The 20520-nt window shown below is 30.5% G+C and overlaps 1 protein-coding gene across 1 annotated transcript in view; it reads right to left on the bottom strand.

Annotated features, from left to right (window-relative positions):
• The window catches only part of LOC139510829 (uncharacterized), a 193618-nt gene that overhangs the window by 11219 nt on the left and 161879 nt on the right, over window positions 1–20520 (bottom strand). Inside the window, exons 65-72 of the mRNA XM_071297365.1 lie at window positions 16876–17004; window positions 11426–11662; window positions 10823–10846; window positions 4403–4438; window positions 3758–3873; window positions 1963–2033; window positions 1484–1656; window positions 654–759 (exon numbers count right to left, since the gene is read on the bottom strand). Of these exons, the coding sequence (XP_071153466.1) occupies window positions 654–759; window positions 1484–1656; window positions 1963–2033; window positions 3758–3873; window positions 4403–4438; window positions 10823–10846; window positions 11426–11662; window positions 16876–17004 (892 nt within the window). The remainder of the gene's footprint in view (window positions 1–653; window positions 760–1483; window positions 1657–1962; window positions 2034–3757; window positions 3874–4402; window positions 4439–10822; window positions 10847–11425; window positions 11663–16875; window positions 17005–20520) is intronic.

Here is a 20520-nt window from a genome sequence, read left to right as displayed (position 1 = left end):
TACTAGTCCAGTGATAATGAACGCCATACTAATTTCCAAATTGTACACAAGAAACTAAAATTAAAATAATACAAGGCTAACAAAAAACCAGAGGCTCCTGACTTGGAAAAGGCGCAAAAATGCGGCGGGGTTAAACATGTTTGTGAGATCTCAACCCTCCCCCTATACCTCTAACCAATGTAGAAAAGTAAACGCATAACAATACGCACATTAAAATTCAGTTCAAGAGAAGTCCGAGTCTGATGTCAGAAGATGTCACCAAAGAAAATAAACAAAATGACAATAATACATAAATAACAACAGACTACTAGCAGTTAACTGACATGCCAGCTCCAGACTTCAATTAAACTGACTGAATGATTATGATTTCATCATATGAACATTAGTCTGATCTCCAGTGAGGCCTTATTCAAAATTTTGATTTTCAGAGACGTTAAAAACATAATTAACTTTAGTTTTTTTTTCCTCATGCATATTTAGTAAATACTTTTTACTTAAGATGGATCGGGACTATTCGACTGAGCACAATTTCATGCATGCATTCTGATAGAAACTTCGAATAGGCCCGAGCCACCTTAAGAACCATAAAGAATAAAAGAAAAAAAGACTTTTATTTAACAGAAAGATTATAAATAAATTCTAAGTTTACTTACGCACAATAGGGTACGCCATTACCAGCGATAGAACATTCCTGACTTGTCGGACATGTGTTCCATGTATAGAATGTGCCACACATAGTTGTATTTTTTGTAACTGTAGCTGTAAGATCAATTCAAAAATATTAATATACATTCATCAAAGCAAATAAAACAATCATACTAAAACAAGGAATTAAATGCATCTGGATTAATTTTGAATTCAGGAAAATGACAAGAAATGTATGATGATACCTAACCCAACTTAACAGGGTTAGGCATGCTTACTCACACATGGCTAAGGGGATTAGTTAGTTTATACTAAAATATTAGTAAAAGTAAAATTTGCCTTTGCAATGCTCACATGCTAACACTATTGGTTTGCTTAGTTTTCATATTAATTTGTTTTTCGTACTGATTTTCCTGAATTCAAAATTATTACGGATTCAAATAATTCTTTGATGTCATGTTTCCAATTTTATTTTATATTGTTTGTTATCACGCAGATATAAATTATTTTTAAAGAAAAATTTAAAAGTATATACATCCATATAAATTGCTGTTAAATAGCCTTATCAAAAATCCTTCTAATACATGTAAACACTTAGGCATACATTGGTTATTTTCTAACCTCCTATACAATTTTTGTTGAACTTAGTATTTTAAGAGCAAATTATTAAATATAAATAGAATTTCAAATCATATTGTGTCATTTTGACTCTTTGACTTAATTTCTATAATTGAATTGATAATGGGAAAATAGAGGAAGAATGATCTAATCATCTTATCTAAAAGAATAACTTAGCCTAGGAATTAAAAAAATAAAAGTAGTATGAGTAATGAAGTACCATTTCCTCCTGGTGCATAAATGGCAGCCGTACTGGCACCAACTGTTTGGTTATTAATTGTAAGTGTAGCATCCTCATTTACAAGATTATGTGTGGCAGCAGCAACATTATTTTGGACAGTCGTAGATGTGGAATTCATTATGACTGCATGATTCGCTATTAAACTTCCTTTGCTGAAAAAATAAATAAATTGTTCTTAAAGCTCAAATTTCAAAAACTTCAATAATTATACAGAAAAACAAACATGGTGTAGCATTTATGAAACATAAAGAGGTTAATTTCATTTTCAATGAAGTTTTACAATCCTTTTAAGCTTCTTGGTTTGTTTTTGGCATGTTTTATGTACTCATCTGAACAGACTTTACAAAACAAGAAAACAACAAATTCAAAAATATAAAAAGACAAGAAGTATGTCCTTTTCTTCTTTGCAAATTGATGGAAAGGGGGAATATAAAGTATATAGGTGTAGCTTCCCCTACCTTATTCTATAAACAAATACTCTGATGAAATCGTCTTTTGTTGCAGCTGAATTAGAGTAGTAAGTTGTCAACTGAAAAATAAAAAAATAAAAATGTATTCACACACTGAAAAAAGGTTTAATTATGATTCATTCAAATTATATTAAAATTTAAATTCATTAAAATTGTTGTAATCAATGTTTATTCTATTTCACCTTAGAAATTTATACTGACTCTTCCAACATTTTTTGGTATCATATGTGTCGAGACGGTAAATCAAAGGTCATAGAAATATTCACTATCATAATTTATGTTTATGTGGCTCAATGATAGTTTCAAATATGAGTTTGATACTGAATGGTGTAAAGATAATTTCAAATTATTTACAAGAGTATTTATGTGAAACATGTTTATTTTAAAAGTGAAATATGGATCCTGCATATGTCATTGAAATAAAACTAGAGGCTCTCAAGAGCCTGTGTCTCTCACTTGTATTTAAGGTTCAAATATAATTAATAGTATTAGATATTAGATATTATAAGATACTATAATGATATCTGAGATAATAAAAAAAACTGCAAAATTTCCGTAAAATTACTAACTCGGGGGCAGCAACCCAACAATGGATTGTCAGATTCATCTGAAAATATCAGGGCAGATAAACATAATGTTGAACATTTTTGCCACCCATCAGATTTACTCTAAATGCTTTAGTTTCAGAGATATAAACCACAAACTGCATGTTGGTTGAAAGGCATGGTCATCAGACACATTTTTCAAACAAGATACTCAAATGATGATTATGACCAAGTTTGGTTAATTTGTCTCAGCAGTTTCAGAGAAGAAGAGTTTTGTAAAAGATAACTAAAATTTACAAAAAATTGTTTAAATTTTACTATAAAGGGCAGTAACTCCTTAAGGGGTCCACTGACAATTATGGTCATGTTAACTTATTTGTAGATCTTACTTTGCCGAACATTATTGCTGTTCACAGTTTATCTCTATCTATAATAATATTCAAGATAAAAACTGCAAAATTTCCTTAAAATTACCAATTCAGGGGCAGCAACCCAACAACGGGTTTTCAGATTTGTCTGAAGGTCTAAGGGGAAATAGATCTTAACCTGGTGAACATTTTAACCTACGTCAGATTCGCTCTAAATGCTTTCATTTTAGAGATATAAGCCAAAAACTGCATTTTACCCCTATGTTCTATTTTTAAGCCATGTCGGTCATGTTGGTTGACAGGCAAGGTCATCAGACACATTTTTTTAAACTCTGATGATGATTGTTGCCAAGTTTGGTTAAATTTAGTCCAGCAGGTTCAGAGGAGAAAATTTTTGTAAAAAATTATCAGACGACGACGGATGACGGACGCCAAGTAATGAAACTGTTTGTCCCAGAAGATTTGAGTGTAATCATATTTATGATTTTAATGTTGCTATTGTTTTTGAGACAACTGATTATTGGAAGTGGGATTATTGATATTCAATGTAAAGAAAGAGCTTGTTTGTTGACTTCTGATGTTCCATCATTTGTTTACTCTTTGTCATGGTGAAGTCTTCTTTGAGTTCTGATTTTTCTACTATCCCTTTACCGTTTTGGATTGTTCATTTTGGATATTAACATGATTACAAAGGTGTAAATGATTCCATTTTACCATTAAAACAAATATGTCTTTTCCAAGTCAGTTTTTAAAGCAAGATGGATACTTCAGCATATCATAATAAACAATCTTTCATATAATTATAATATTATTCAATTAGATTCTGGTGAACCAAATTAGACATCCATATGCCGTAGTAAATAAACTTACCGCAGAAAAAGTCTCATTTAATAATTCTTGATAGTATGCAGTATTTTCATTGGTTAAGTCTTCATTTGCTCGTACATTGAAATTTATTGTCAGGATTACTTCTACTTTTATTTCACCTATAAAAAAAGAATCATAAATCTCAAAATATTAAAATCTAGGTAGTTCAGATTCATATTTCTGATATAATATGATACTATATACAGGAATACTTTAAATGCAACATACTGTCAGAGACAAAGATGAACTAATAAGCAGGAATCAGAAAATCATCAGAAGTCTTGCATCTTTTTTTTACAAAAGGGAATAATGCTATATAACTTCACATATTGAATGCTATTCCTCAAATCAATTATAAGTATTATATAAATGAGAACTAGTGATTTAAACATACATCAAACAAAACTCATATATTTCATCTTTCAATAATTTTAGATTTAAAAAAAACCATTAAAATCATTATATGAGATAAGTGCTACTACTTATAGATTTCATAACGAGTGAGAATTGGAAATCACTTGATATTAACTCATGTTCCCCTAATCAATATAATAATAAACATCATTCATCAGCAAGTTTGTTATAACAATTGAAATTAAATAAAAACACTTTCTAAAAAATGTATAATAAATAAAATAAAAAACTTACCAGATATAGGTGTATATGTTGTTGTTGGAACACTCACTGAAATAGAATTTAACAAAATTAGTTACTTCTTTAAACACCTTCAAAGACAAAAATCTCATTTTGGAGAATTTTACAGTGAGTTGACTGTTAGTGTTGCTCTCCACCAATTGCAACTCATTCAAAATTTTGACCAAATTGCAATTTGTTTTATTAAACCAAATTGTTCAACTGGTCAGAAAATTGAACAAATTGTTCAGTCAAAATGTGAAAGTGCAAAGTGATAAATTAAAATATACTTACAATCCTATAAGACTTTAACTCCACTTTATTGATGTTGTGACAAAAATCAGTTTATCAGTTAGTATAGTTATATTATATTCATTTCCATGCTGAAGGGGAACTGTTTATTTTGAATTGCTATTAAATTGTCCAAACTAAGCTTTCATATAGTTTTTCTTTATAAAAGTATTCTATATTTATAAGAATCAGATATCATTTTAAATAAAACATCATATATTCAGTAAAATATGTGTGAAATAACAATAAGCTATTGATAAATTTTCAGGGGAGATAACCTAAAATATTATTCTTTTGAATAAAGATTTTTTGAAAGAAAAGTTATTATCTCCCCCATGGAAACTTTCTACAAACATATATTGCAATTTTACACATATTTTACTGAATATGAAATGTTTTAATTCACATAATGTCTGATTCTTATAAATATAGAATACTTTTTAGAATTGCTATTAAATTGTCCAAACTAAGCTTTCATATAGTTTTTCTTTCTAAAAGTATTCTATCTATAATACTAAAATTACGAGGTCCAATTTGTCAGCCGTCATCACGTAAAAACGACGAATAAAAAAATTCAACTTTATATATAACTAATATAGTACAAAGGTGTAGATTAAAAATTACACCACTCCAGGCCCTTTTGTTTTCCAAGTAATTAATATTGCCAATAATTAAGAAGTTCAGGGTCGAGTCCAATACCGATACCAATAGTATATTCACCTGTTACCGATTACCTTATCTGTATGTTCCGCATCTGACAGGCGCACCACCAAACGGTGTATTCAGGATTAATATGTTATGTAGTATTACACGGGTCATAATCTCGGGGTTGACACTACTTAATTGTCAAATTGTTACCTATTGTAGTATTTTAATCAGTTAGACTTTCTAAGATAACAATACGAATACTAAAAATCTGGACTAAAATAAGACTGTATAGGTACAGTTTTCAATTTGTTAGCGGGCATGACGTAAAACAGCGAATCAAAGAATTCAACTTTATTTATGACTAATATAGGACATTGCTGTTGATTAAAAAGTACTCCATTCCAGGACCTTTTGTTTTCCAAATAATTAATATTATCAATAATTGATAAGTTCCAGTTCGGCGGGTTCAAACAGAAAGATTTGAAAGCGGAGAAAACTGTGTATCTTATAATCGGCATGACTTTATCAAATGACAATACTAATACTAACATAAGGCTTGCGCATAGTTATATACTTTAATTCAGTCACGGACCTGCGATATCACGGGTGTGTTCTAGTATTTATAAGAATCAGACATTATGTGAATTAAAACATTTCATATTCAGTAAAATATGTGTAAAATTGCAATATATGTTTGTAGGAAGTTTCCATGGGGGAGATGATAACTTTTCTTTCAAAAAGTCTTTATTCAAAAGAATAATATTTTAGGTTATCTCCCCTGAAAATTTATCAATAGCATATTGTTATTTCACACATATTTTACTGAATATATGATGTTTTATTTAAAATGATATCTGATTCTTATAAATATAGAATACTTTTATAAAGAAAAACTATATGAAAGCTTAGTTTGGACAATTTAATAGCAATTCAAAATAAACAGTTCCCCTTCAGCATGGAAATGAATATAATATAACTATACAAACTGATAAACTGATTTTGTCACAACATCATTAAAGTGGAGTTAAAGTCTTATAGGATTGTAAGTATGTTTTATTTTATCACCTTGCACTTTCATGACTTGGCTGTGGTTTTCTACAGCAGTTGGTTCAAATTTCTGACCAGTTGAGCAATTTGATTTTAAAAAACAAATTGCAATTTGGTCAAAATTTTAAATGAGTTGCAATTGGTGGAGAGCAACACTAACAGTCAACTCACCATGCTCACTGTAAGCTTAAAAACTTTTTGATGACAGTTTCTTATAAAAGTGGACCCAATTGTGAAAACTTAATGTTGATTGGCCAATGAATTTTTAAAATGATGTCAGATTAACCCTATCTAACATACATGTGTAACTTGCAATGATTCCATATATACCAAATTCATCTGCCCTTTTACTCATAACTGCTTCAAATCACATAATAAAACAATTTTTTAAGCAATCCTTGAACCATAAAAATGAGAACGAGGACAACAGACAAATGCCAGTATGAAAACATTGTAATATTAGGCATCTGAATGTAAGATATAGAATTATCAAATTCTTTTACCTACTGTATTATATATAGGGGTCTCATTGGGGGGTTCTGATCCCAGATCCCGCTTACTGTTTTGTCAGATTCCTGTATCCCGCTTACACTATGTACGTAAGCAATTCTCATTTTTTTGTCATTTCCTGGGTCCTGCTAGACCTAATTTCCTGTTTTCACGACACAATAATTTGACTTTCCCGTGTCACGCTTACCAAAAATCAGCAATCCCCCGTCACGCTTAGACCCCAATGAGACCCAATATATAGAGCTATCGTTATGGTAAACGAAATTAGCCATCATTGTCTCATATTCTGTTTCACTATACAAAAGTGAGACAAGAATCAAATATCATGGTCAATTACAAAATTCCTGCAAGTGAAACATAGTAGCAATGCAATTGTGAACAGTGATTTTTTTTAACTTTTATATGCATCTCAAACACTATCTGAGTAAAGGATGTGCAGTGACTTACATGAGGAATTCAACAGCTAAATAGCTTTATAGTGAAGCTTAAAATTGATATATCATTTAACTTTACCATGTTTTATATAGCTTAACATTTAAAGCAGCTTTGCTAGGATCCTTATGAATGCAGTAGAGAAGCTGCAAATATCATTTTGGTATGGAATGATCTAAATAGTGGGTATGATAAAATAAGTGTACAGAATAAATGATTGACAACTTAAAATGAAGAGAAGTCCAATTTGTTTCATTTTTCATTATTATTTCTCACTGTTTTTCTTTATTTTTAAACTGAATCTTAATGTTGTAAATGAGTGATGATAAGTTACAAATGTATGTATGGTGCACAGAGTATGAAATAAAAATCAATGTATATTATAATAGTTGTAAAATGATTGATGGTGTCAATTACAAACACATGTATTGTGCACAGAGTATGAAATAAAGAATATTATACACTATAATGGAAGAAAAATGATTGATGGTGAATTACAAAGGTGTGTATTGTGCACTGAGTACGAAATAAAGATCAATATTCATTATAATGGTAGAAAAATGATTGGTGGTGAATTACATAGGTAGGTATTGTGCACAGAGTATAAGAGCAGAATGTAATATATATAACAGTAGCTACATTTACATATAAACAACATTACAAAATAAAAAGTGATTTACAAAATCCTCTTCCCTGAGTATAGCATATTATATCATAAAATATTATAATTCATACATGATATGTTTGAGCTTTTGATTTTGCCATTGGATTAGGGACTTTCTGTTTTGAATTTTCCTCTGAGTTCAGTATTTTTATGATTTTATTTTTGTGGAGCCTTCGACTTTAGTCGAAAAAGCGAGACCAAGCGATCCTACATTCCTTCGGCGGCGGCGGCGTCCACAAATATTCACTCTTTGGTTAAAGTTTTTGAAATTGTAATAGCTTTCTTAAACTATACTGAATTTCTACCAAATTTGGACAGAAGCTTGTTTATGATCATAAGAAAGTATCCAGAAGTAAATTTTGTAAAAATAAAATTCCATTTTTTCTGTATTGTACTTATAAATGGACTTAGTTTTCCTGCGAGGAAACATTACATTCACTCTGTGGTTAAAGTTTTTAAAATTTTAATAACTTTCATAAACTATCCTTGATTTGTACCAAACTTGGACAGAAGCTTGTTTATGATCATAAGATAGTATCAAGAAGATAATTTTGTAAAAAAAAAATTCCACTTTTCCGTATTTTACTTATAAATGGACTTAGTTTTTTTGCCAGAAACAAAACATTCACTCTGTGGTTTAAGTTTTTTAAATTTTTATAATGTTCTTAAACTATCCTGGATTTCTTCTAAACTTAAACAAAGGCTTATTTCTGATCATAAGATATTATTCCGAAGTAAATTTTGTAAAAACAAAAATCACTTTTTCCGTATTTTACTTATAAATGGACTTAGTTTTTCTTCCAGTTAACATTACATACAGTCTGCAGTTAAAATTTATAAAACATTTATTAGATTCATAAACTATCCTGGATTTTTTTACCAAACTTGGAAGCTTCTTTCAATCAAAAGACAGTATCGAGAGGGAAATTTTTATTGATGTTTTTCCTCATTTTTGTTGAGTCTGCGATTAACAGCAAAAGTAGGCGAGACACTGGGTTCCGTGGAACCCTTACAAATTTTTATATATATATAGCTATTAACAATATTAAACATTTTTACTTTAACCAAGTCTTGGTTGCTGTAAATCTGTTTGATTCTTATAAAAGCTATATTAATCAGAGGCTCTCAAGAGCCTGTATTGCTCACCTGACTCTACTTCGGTTTTTGAAATCATATAAAAAAAGATAACATTTGGCTACAAAGTAACAACACTTGGCCAGCACCTCCTAAGGAAAGGAACATTCTTGCTATGTTTGGTTTAAATCACTTCAGTGGTTCTCTAGAAGAAGACTTGTGTAGGCATTTCCCCTAGGGTCCTATGTTAAATTAAGTCCCCCGCTAGCGGATGTTTTGAATTATAGATCGGCTACAAAGTAACAACACTTGGTCAGCACCTCATAAGGAACATACATGCTATGTTTGGTTTTATTACATTCAGTTGTTCTCTAAAAGAAGTCATTTGTATGCATTTCCCATAGGGTCCTATGTTAAACTAAGTCCCCCGCTGGCGGCCATTTTGGATGATGGATCGGCTACAAAGTAACAAAACTTGGCCAGCACCTCATAAGGAACATGCATGCTATGTTTGGTTTCATTACATTTAGTGGTTCTCAAAAAGAAGTCATTTGTATGCATTTCCAATAGGGTCCTATGTTAAACTAAGTAGCCCGCTGGCGGCAATCTTGGATGATGGATAGGCTACAAAGTAACAACACTTGGTCAGCACCTCATAAGGAACATTCATGCTATGTTTGGTTTCATTCCATTCAGTTCTCTAAAAGAAGTCATGTGTATGCATTTCCATAGGGTCCTATGTTTAACTAAGTCCCCTGCTGGTAGCCATCTTGGATGATGGATCAGCTACAAAGTAACAACACTTGGTCAGCACCTCATAAGGAACATTCATGCTATGTGTGGTTTCATTCCATTCAGTGGTTCTCTAGAAGAAGTTCAAAATGTGAAAAGTTAACGACGACAACAACGACAGACGATGATGGACAACGGATGCCAAGTGATCAGAAAAGCTCATTTGGCCCTTTGGGCCAGATGAGCTAAAAATTGGATATTGGAATTAAGAATGGTCAAGTACAATTACAATAATTTTAGCCAGTTTGAGTCATTCAATTGATATTATAATTAAATGAGAAATTGAAATATAACAGAAACTTTTGTTTACAAAAGTATTGAACTTTTCTTTTAATCAACTTTCAAGAAAAAGGGTACATGCATAGGGAATTATTCTTACTGTATAAACACTCTTTCATAAATATTTTACCGGGTACTTCAATACTATTTTTCAATCACATTTAACCATAATATTCCTTAATCTAAATGTATTTGTTTAAAACATCAAAATTAAATTATTTCTTAAATGCAACAAAAAATATGTATTTATGGTTTTCATTTATATTTTGTATCAAATATACAAAAAACTCTCATGAATGTCTGTAAATGAAGAACTATAACAGATGTTTTCTAAAATAATAACTATAGATTGAAATAGACAGACAAGTACAACATATTAAAAGTCTTCCAGCATTTTAGAATTCTAAATTTTTATATTCATAAATGATAAAATTGAACAAGTTGTTTGCTTTTATCACAGTATGAAAGAACCATAACATGGATATTATTAGGACTATCATAATTGTTTTGACAATTCAAGAAGAGCTTCCTAAAGAAATATGTAAATATTATGTAAATATGACACAAAGATAGAAAGAAATTCAGAACAAAAGTATGTACCAAGTAAATCCATATAATCAAGTGCAAATGCAGTTATACAAAGATACAGAATACATTGCTAATAAGAGGATGTCGGGAGTGCATTATAGGGACTTTACCTGTAGTTTGGACTGCAGTAGTGGCTATAAGCAACAAAAATCATATCATAAATATCAAAGACAACTTATTTTAGCTAATTACAAAACAAAATATATAATTACAAATATTAAAAATGATTTTGAAATGTATGTACATACAAATGAATAAAAATGCCAAATACAAAAATGGTTTCACAATTACTAATGGACCACAACGAGAAGCGTACATTGAAACTTAAATGATTGTGTATTTTCAAACTATTTCCATTATCAGAATTATTTTCCAGAAGGATTTCTTTTCCTAAATTAATTCTCCAGTATATATGACAGTTGTATCAAAAAGAAAAATCCACATCTGTACTCATTTAAAAAAAAATAAACTGCCAACTTTAGGCAGTTCGTTATAGAACATAATTAATAAAGATTAAAATGAATCCGACCAAAAGGAAATGAAACAATATTTATAAATACTTTCTCATCAAATTTATCATTTTAAAATTTTTATTTTCATTCTATTGCAATTTTCATATGAAAAGAAATTAAAATGATTTTTTTTAAATTTTTGTTTTGAAAGAAAAATAATGCAGCTTCTTTTTAAAAACTTGAACTTCAGTTCTTGGATACCTTCAGTAGTTGTGGCATCTTTGGTTGTTGCTCCCTGTGTTGTTATTTCTTGTGTTGTTGCTTTTTGAGTTGTTTCACTTTTTGTTGTTACAACCTTTGTTGTTGCTTCTGGAGTTGTTGTCTTAACTGTGGTAACCTCTTGAGTTGTGGTAGCTTCTTGTGTTGTAGCTTCTTGCGTTGTAGTTTCTAGAGTTGTAGCTTCTTGTGTAGTGCTTCCTTCAGTTGTTGTTTCTAGAGCTTAAGTAGCAAAATAGAATTTTGATAAATTCAAGCATAACATAAAGTAAATGTTCTTTTCATTAAGCGTAAAAAACCTGTTTGAACCCAGAACAACATTGGATTTGTGAAGCTTTTCCACTTCTTACACCTGATCATTGGATCTTCTGTTGTGTATCACATCAACCCTTCACTAAAATCGTTATCCATATATACTGCAGCAATATTGGCAAAGTATTCAAAATGATCCAAAGTGTATAAAAATAATTTACCCATGTTCTGTTTTAACAGTATCAACAAGAATAATAAAATTCAAAATATTATATAAGTTTAACCAACATAATGTTTTTAATATATAAATTACAAGCAAAAAATGAATTTTTACTCCATGAGTAATATAAGAAAGCTAATAGTGCAGATTTTTCTTCCTTTTTTATCTGAACTATAATTAATGTTCTTTTAAGGAAGTTCGCTACTCAGTTTCAAAATTACAAGCTTTTCATAACACTATGAATATATCAACTTATAATGTTATATATATTATAACATATTTTTTGTAAGATAAGCATAATATTTTAATTGATAATTTTAAAGAGGAGGCATGCTGTCAAAAATAGTATTATAATTAATACTAATAATCTATGTTTTTGTTTGTCTTTCAATGCTACATGTTTGTAGTGTTTAATGACTATCGTTTTGTATTTAATATGCCACTGTTTGTTTGTTTGTTTTTGTTGTATATTTTAGTAACAATCCTATTGTTTGGATTTTATACTAATAAAATTCTTATTCTTATTCTTATTCTATGAACACCCAAAAGAGCAAAAATAAATATAGGTCAAATGTAAAATTGAGAATGGAAATGGGGAATGCGTCATAAAGACAACAACCCAACCATAGATCAGACATCAGCTGAATATAAATTTAGAATTCTCAAACATGTCAAATTCGTGGAAGACTTTTGAAATGTTGTACTTGTCTGTCTTTATCAATCTTTAGTTATTATTTTCGAAAAAATCTTTCATAGCTCTTCTTTTTCAAACATTCTTGTGTTTTTGTTGTATATTTGATCCAACAAGATTGTTTTGGAGATATAAGCCATTGAAATTTTGGCAGTAAAATGTTCTCTGTTGATTTTTCATAGCTTTATCATTGACAAGTTTAAGTCCTTAAAAACTATTAAAAAATAACAAAGATTTTATAAGACTTTTACAGATGGCGTATAATGATACATGTAAAAAAAGAAAAAATTAATGTGGTTCCATGGGCAAATTTTTTTAAGGCATTCAAAGGGATAAAACCAGAGGATTCCAAAATCTGACAAAAATTCAAAAACATGACAAGCGAACTTCCTTAATGGCAATATGTGTTCATTTAAATGTACTTCTTGATTTATTTGCAGGACTCTTCATCTAAACTTGGATAATTATTCTGCTGAATCTTACAGTAAAACATACAGATAAAAAAAAAAACAAGTGTAATTAAAACATTAATTTCTTCTCTTTATAAAAGAGTAGATAACCAAGATACTGAAAATCATATAACATCTGACTGACTATAACAAACAATATTTTATGAACACAATAAAATATAAGCAATCAAAACACAAATTTGATTTCAAAAGGAGGGGAGAACACATAATTATAAGTTTGTACAGTAATAGTACGGTATACACACACACACACACACACCAGATTAAACCATTCCAAGTTAATGAAGAAAGGTGAAAGATGAAAGGAAACGTTGAAATGATGGTTTTAGTATGAAATAAAAGTTCAACAGGCACCATCTTCACATAACCTTCTTTCCAAAGAGAAAAGAAACAATAAAATACATAGAAAGAAAATGCATATTCTGGTCAAAGGCCATTGCTATAATTGTTGGTCTCTCAAAAAGTTATATTTCTGTGGGAAACAACAAGTTTATCTTTAGAAGATCATCCATGAAAACATGACAAGAAGCAAAGATATCTTGTTCCTTTATTTACCATTATTATTTAATAATGCTTTTCTTATTTTTTTTGTGTATGAAGGTTTAGTTATGATTCAATCAACTACACCTGTATTTATTGATGTTTTATATATCAGTATGTATGGTCGAAGTATGTTTCTGTGTGTAAGAGAGTTGTTTCCCTTTTGCCTGTAATTTGTATTAATGTTTGTGATGTTATCTTTTCTGATTAAAATGTAGAAATGGAAGCTGAAGTGTTTTATGTGTCTGTATGCAATCACCTCCATCCATGCTACCAGAGCTATTCCCCTAGTCTGTAATAGATGATTGTTTATGAAAAATAAAGGAAAAAAGAAGTAGACATATATTCAGTCACACCAGGGAAGATTGTTCACACAAAAATTAATAAGATAAGATGTTGTGCAAACTCAGGTATTGGGTAGGTTGATTTTTTTTACCTGTAGATTGAACTGTTGATGATGTTGCTACAATTGACATGTATACACAAATTAGGACAAAGCTTTTCTCAACATAAGGTACATTATAAATATATCTAATACAAACTATTTAGTTCTAAAATAATTAAAGGTACTAAAAACATAAAATGCAAAATTAACTTTAAGTGATATGGAACTGATCTTAATCAACATAATTATCATAAATTGTGACATAAAAAAGTTTAAACCCTATTTAATTCAGTATAAATTAAGAACAAAACATGAAAAAGAAACCAAAATCATAACAGAATCTCCTGTAAAATGAAATCTATAACAAATTTTGAATGAAATTAGTAACAGCTGGTAGTGACTGTTGAGGAAAAAAAAACTTTCTTCCCTTAAAGTAACAGTTGAAAAATTGTGGAAAAGTATTATTTTAAAGAAGTCATTGAACTCTTGAGACGAATTTAAACATAAAAACTTTGAAAAAGAAGAAGTACCATTAAAACCAAAATTGAAAACACCTCTAAAGTAGAATTTAGAGAGAAATTAACATAAGAAATTTGAAATCACCAAATCACCAATAATCAATAAAAAGAGGAGAGCATGGATAAAATGCTCAAGTACCTTCACTACTGGAGAAATCAACTGTGGATATTTCTTGTGTTGTCACTTCAGAATCCTCAGCTGTCTGTGTACCAGACGGCATAGATGTTGTCGTTTGAGTGTCTTGTGTGGCCACACTACTTTCTGAACTGGTTCCGATACCTTGAGGTACAGTGTTTATAGAACTTGTGGCACTGTCTGTCGTGGCCGCAGTATTAGTAATGACTGTACCACTGTCTGAAGTGGCTTCAGATCTCTGAGTTGCAGTGACACTGTCTGATGTGATATCTATACTATATGTAGATAAACCATTGTTTGTTGAGATTTCAGTGGTTTGTATGGTTGTGACACCTTGTATTGCAGGGTTTTTCATGGTAGTAGTAATGACTGTTGAAGTTTCACTTTGACTAGTGGCTAGAGTATTTTCTGTGGTGGTTCCAGAGGTTTCAGTTGAAGTGCCTTCTATGGTGGTTTCAGAGGTTTGAGCTGCAGTGCCTTCTGTGGTGGTTCCAGAGGTTTCAGTTGAAGTGCCTTCTGTGGAAGCACTTTCTGCTGTGGTTCCGGAATAATTGTTGGTAGAAAAAATGTCAGTTGAAGCTTCAGTAGTTTGTGCTGTCATACTTTGTGAAGAGGTTTCAGTTGTCTGTTTTGTAAATCTTTCTGTGGTAGATCAAGTACCCTTTTCAGCTGTTGTTGACCCCATATGTCCTGTTGTTTCTAAAGTTTCAGACGTTGTCTCAACTGTTGTGACAGCTTCATTTATAATAGTAATGAAAGGTTGTTAAATATCAATATAATTATATGTAAAAAAATAAATATTTACATCTACTACATATGAAGATTGGTTTCAGTATATTTCAGTTATATGTGTAAATCTCAATATTCTCGACTTTTTACAATTATTTAATTCAAATGCAAAAATGCTAACTTTTTCTAAAAATAGTTAGAATACATTAGTTACATTAATTGTAGTAAGTTTACTGTTTGTAAAAATCTTACTTATTGTAGCTGACTAAAGATTAATTAGCAATATGTCTATAAATAATCTTTTACTATCTTCTAACGTATTATTTCATTGAAAGTGTTCAATTTACAAATCAAACTAAAGAAATATGATGTTAAATATATGTCATTTCTGAATAGAAAAATGATTGTACAATGACCTGCATTTTACACACTAAACCAGTCCCCAACATTATTGAGGAAATGAAAATCAAATCATATTTTGATACAAATCTTTTCAGCACAATAATGACTGCTGTTCTTTTATTATTTGAATTTTTTATTATCAAAATATCTTATAAATTAACGATAATTTATTAGACAAACTTTTATTTCCTGATGTACATATTCTCTTTTTTTTTTCTTTTTTTTCAATCATCCAAATCGTCTCATTTTCACCAACAACAAGTAATTATCTTATTTTTGCTGCTTTAAATTTCGATTTCCTCTCAAAATGCTATGAAAGAAGTATTAACCACAAAACCACACAATTAGGCAAATTTTTGAAATTGACACACTTCAACAAAAAATTTCAAATGGTAGGAAAAGATACCTTTTTTCTGTCGCTGTTGACTCAATAGTTTCTGTTGTTTGTGTAGTATCAGGCTCAACTGTAGTAACAGCTTCAGTTATAATAGTTAAATATGTTCTAATCTATTAATATAATAACCGGTAAACATAAATAACTATACTAACTATGTATTAAAAAACTTGACTGAGTATACATGTATAATACAATGTTATGCTTAATCTAAATATTGTCAACTGTTACAATTTGTGTGTTTACAACTATTTCATTCAATGATAATGTAATTTTTCTAATAAAATGTTTAAAATACCTCACTTACAACAATAGTATAAGAGTAACAAAAATTATGTTTATTATAGATGACATAAAAACACAAATAATGAACAACACTTGACTAATTTGAAATATGACTACACATAATTATAGTCTCACTATTTATAACTTCCTTTGAAACTGAAAATTACAAAAGCAAATTATAGAAATATGATGTGAAATATATATGAAATTCATGTATTTTTTGGGGCGAAGCAAAACTAACTGTGCACTCTGCTGCAATCTACATTATAAACTAATCAAATGCTTTAAAGAAGTGAAAATTAAAACAAAGTCTAGAAAAGATTTAAGGAAACTAGGCATATCTTAAGATCGACAAGCTTGACAAGAAAATTATAATGGTAGCAAACGAATAAAAGATCATAAAATAAACTAACCTGTGCAATTTACATCTCCTTGACCAGTATACCCTGAGTCACAAACGCAATCAAAACTGCCGTCCGTATCAAAACAGGTCGCGTTCTCTGTGCAGTTGTTCAAACTAATACTTCCACATTCGTTAATGTCTACAAGAAAAAATAGAATAAAGCCATGAACTATTAGCCAGTCATAATTGTTTTACATTGTCATATTGGGGCATTTTATAGCTGACTATGCAAAATGGGCTTTGCTCATAGTTGAAGGCTGTACAGTGACCTATAGTTGTTAATGTCTGTGTCATTTTGGTCTCTTGTGGACAGTTGTCTCATTGGCAATCATACAACATCTTCTTTTTTATATATAATGTGTAAAAAAGTTAATATAAAAAAGAAAGCTGACACATTCTGTATTTTTTCATCATTGCCTGTGAAAATAATTATTTTTTATAACAATCTTTTTATTCTTATAATTATTTACATAGTTTATTCTGTATAACATCTTGCTTCAACTAGTACTCCTCTTTATTTGAGGTTCTATATTCTGTCCATTGAGGTATTGTGAAAGTACTTTAATTCGTAAGTATCAATTTTCGTGGTTTGAGCAATATTTACATGTTCGTGGGTTTTTAAATTCGTGGATTTTAGTTTTCTAAAAAAAAAAAAAAGGGAAATTAAAGCCTTTAGAAACGAAGGTTACAAATAGTCTGAATTGAAGGAAATTACAAAGTAAACATTGATCCGTGTAAATCGTAGTGACAACACTAATTAACCCATGATAAAGTGATCAACAGATTAAGGACCATCAAAGGTGTTAATTAGGCCATAAACATGTTACCTAAAGAAATCAGTGACTGAACAAATGCTGTAAACGTATCTATAATTGTCAAATAATTCTTATCAAAATCAAGCCCAGCATGAAATTATTATTTCCAATATGTACGAGAATTATGAAGATATAAAATGAACACTTTATCATACTTGCATACAGTACTTGCAACCTTAGGCGTTACTGTTTGACGTGAACTTGACTGATCGGTGAATGATCGGTGACGGATGTTTGACTGATCGATGAGTGATCGGTGATCGGTGACCCATAGGATCCGTCAGATAAGTCAAATAACCTATGTGAGAGTTACCCTGATGTTATGATATTGTAATTATTGTATTTATTTATGTTGGCCTAATTTGTGTTGTGTGGCCTGATAGTTGTTTACAGAATAATCTTAGAACTGTGCAGTTTAGAAATCACTGGAACAATTACAGAATGATTGGAACTTTCCAGAATGATCCCTATAAAAGATGCGTAATTTAAACTTCTACTTTATTCCAGAAACTTCCGTTATAGTTTCTAGAACTTTCCATTTATAGAATGTTCTAGAGTTTTCCGTCTCAACTATATATATATACAGACACTAAAGTAAAACACTCACTCTTGGATTTGGACTTAGACATCGATAGACATTAATATTCATAGCCTTTGGATTGACACTTTTATTCTACAAACAACATCATACTGGATTGTGACCGTAATATTCAGATTGGATTCCGAAAGATATCCGGATACAGATAAAGATAAAAGATCAATGGACTCATATTTTGACAGTTAAGTTGATAGTAAAATTTGTGTAATACTTCTTGTAAACTTTTGTATAATAAATATTGTTAAATTTTATTATTGATTTGTGTCTTTTGTTGGCTACAATTAAAAGGCGATTTCTGGCCGTAACAGAAATTGGGGGCTCGTCCGGGATACCGAAAATCTCTAATTCAAAATTTGTTTAGTAATTTTTATTATAACTAGCCAACAAAATTCTACAAAATGGCATTTGATGCCGGTAAATTTTTGAAAACGCCAGACCTGGAGGGGTTTGATAATTTAAAGAAAGAGGAATTAGTGTTGCTTGCTAAACATCTGAAATTGAATTTTAAGGTATCTATGAGAAAACAAATTATAAAAAATTTGGTAATAGACAAATTAGTTGACTCAGAAATTTTAGGTGAAGAGGCTCTTGAACTTAAGGTCGAAAATGTTGACGCCTTTAAATTAAAACAGCTTGAATTAGAACATGAACTTAGATTAAAAGAACTAGAAATGAAGGAGATGGAGAAAATAAAAATAAAAGAACTCGAAATGAAGGAAAGGTTGGAAATGGAGAAAATAAAAGAAAAAGAAGATGAATTTAAATTAAAACAAGATGAATTTAAGTTAAAACAGGCAGAACTTGAAATGAGGGAAAGATTAGAGATGGAGAAACTAAAACTTGAAATGGTCAAAGAAGAAAGCAACACTAAAGTTCAGTCGAAATCAGAATATTTTGATGCAGCAAAAAATATACGTTTGGTTCCCAAATTTTGTGAAAAAACAGTCGATAAATATTTTCCACAGTTTGAGAAAATTGCTCATAATTTGAAGTGGCCAAAGCCATATTGGACTACAATGCTACAAAGTGTTTTTGAGGGTAAGGCCGCTGAAATATACTCCGCACTTCCATCAGAAAAAAGTTCCGATTATGACATGGTAAAACAGGAAGTTTTGAAAGCTTATGAGCTAGTACCAGAAGCATATAGACAGAAATTTAGATCTTATAAAAAGTTTGATTCACAAACCTATGTGGAATTTGCTCGGGAAAAAGAAGATCTATTTGATAAATGGCTTACTTCAAAGAAAACAGATAACACTTTTGATAACCTAAGACAATTGATGTTATTAGAAGAGTTCAAACAATGTGTTCATTTAGACTTAAAAACACATTTAGACGACAAAACTGTTGGGACAATACATGATGCAGCTGTTATTTCAGATAATTATACCCTTTCACATAAAAGAAGTTTCAAGGGTCAAAATGTTAATACTTCAAGTGGAAATTACAAAAATCAAAGCACTGAGCGTACTGATAGTAAGACTGTTGCACAGAATAAGAGTCAGTCCAGTTTTAATATGTCTAGTCCGAAATTTGATACTTTTGAGAAGAAGTCACTGATTTGTGCTTATTGTAAGAAGAATGGTCACCTGATGGCTGATTGTTTTAGACTCCAGAAGAAGAATGAACGAGATAATAAGCCGAAGTCCAGTGCGTGTACGACACCTTATATTACCAGTACGTTGGAATGTCCTACGAGTCAGGCTTTTAAGTCCAGTTTTTGTGATTACATGGAGGAATATAAACCCTTTATGTCTGATGGGTTTATTTCTATTGTTGATGATACCACTCTTCAGCCTATTAAGATTTTACGGGACACTGGAGCTTCTCAGTCTTTATTGTTAGAAGGTGTGTTGCCTTTGTCCGAGAAGACTTCTGTTGGTGCCTCCGTTTTGTTACAAGGTGTAGAGTTAGGTTGTATAGATGTTCCTCTCCATCGTATTTATCTGAAGTCAGATTTGATAACTGGACCAGTTATTGTAGGTGTTCGTCCTAATCTCCCTGTAGAGGGTGTTACATTATTGCTAGGAAATGATCTAGCTAGGAACAAAGTGGTTGCTGAACCAATTGTTACCAGTGAACCAGTGGTGGATGTTAAATCACCTGAAGATGATGCTGAATTGTATCCAGCTTGTGTTGTTACTAGGGCGATGGCTAGAAAACAACAAGATGAGAATTTGCAAGAAGACCAGTTTGATTACATGGACCTTTCTGACACTTTCCTAGCTGACATTGAAGGTCC

The sequence above is a fragment of the Mytilus edulis genome, chromosome 2 (genome assembly GCF_963676685.1).
Source record: "Mytilus edulis chromosome 2, xbMytEdul2.2, whole genome shotgun sequence".
Taxonomy (NCBI): Eukaryota; Metazoa; Mollusca; class Bivalvia; order Mytilida; family Mytilidae; genus Mytilus; species Mytilus edulis.
This window is presented reverse-complemented; position numbering and strand designations above follow the sequence as displayed.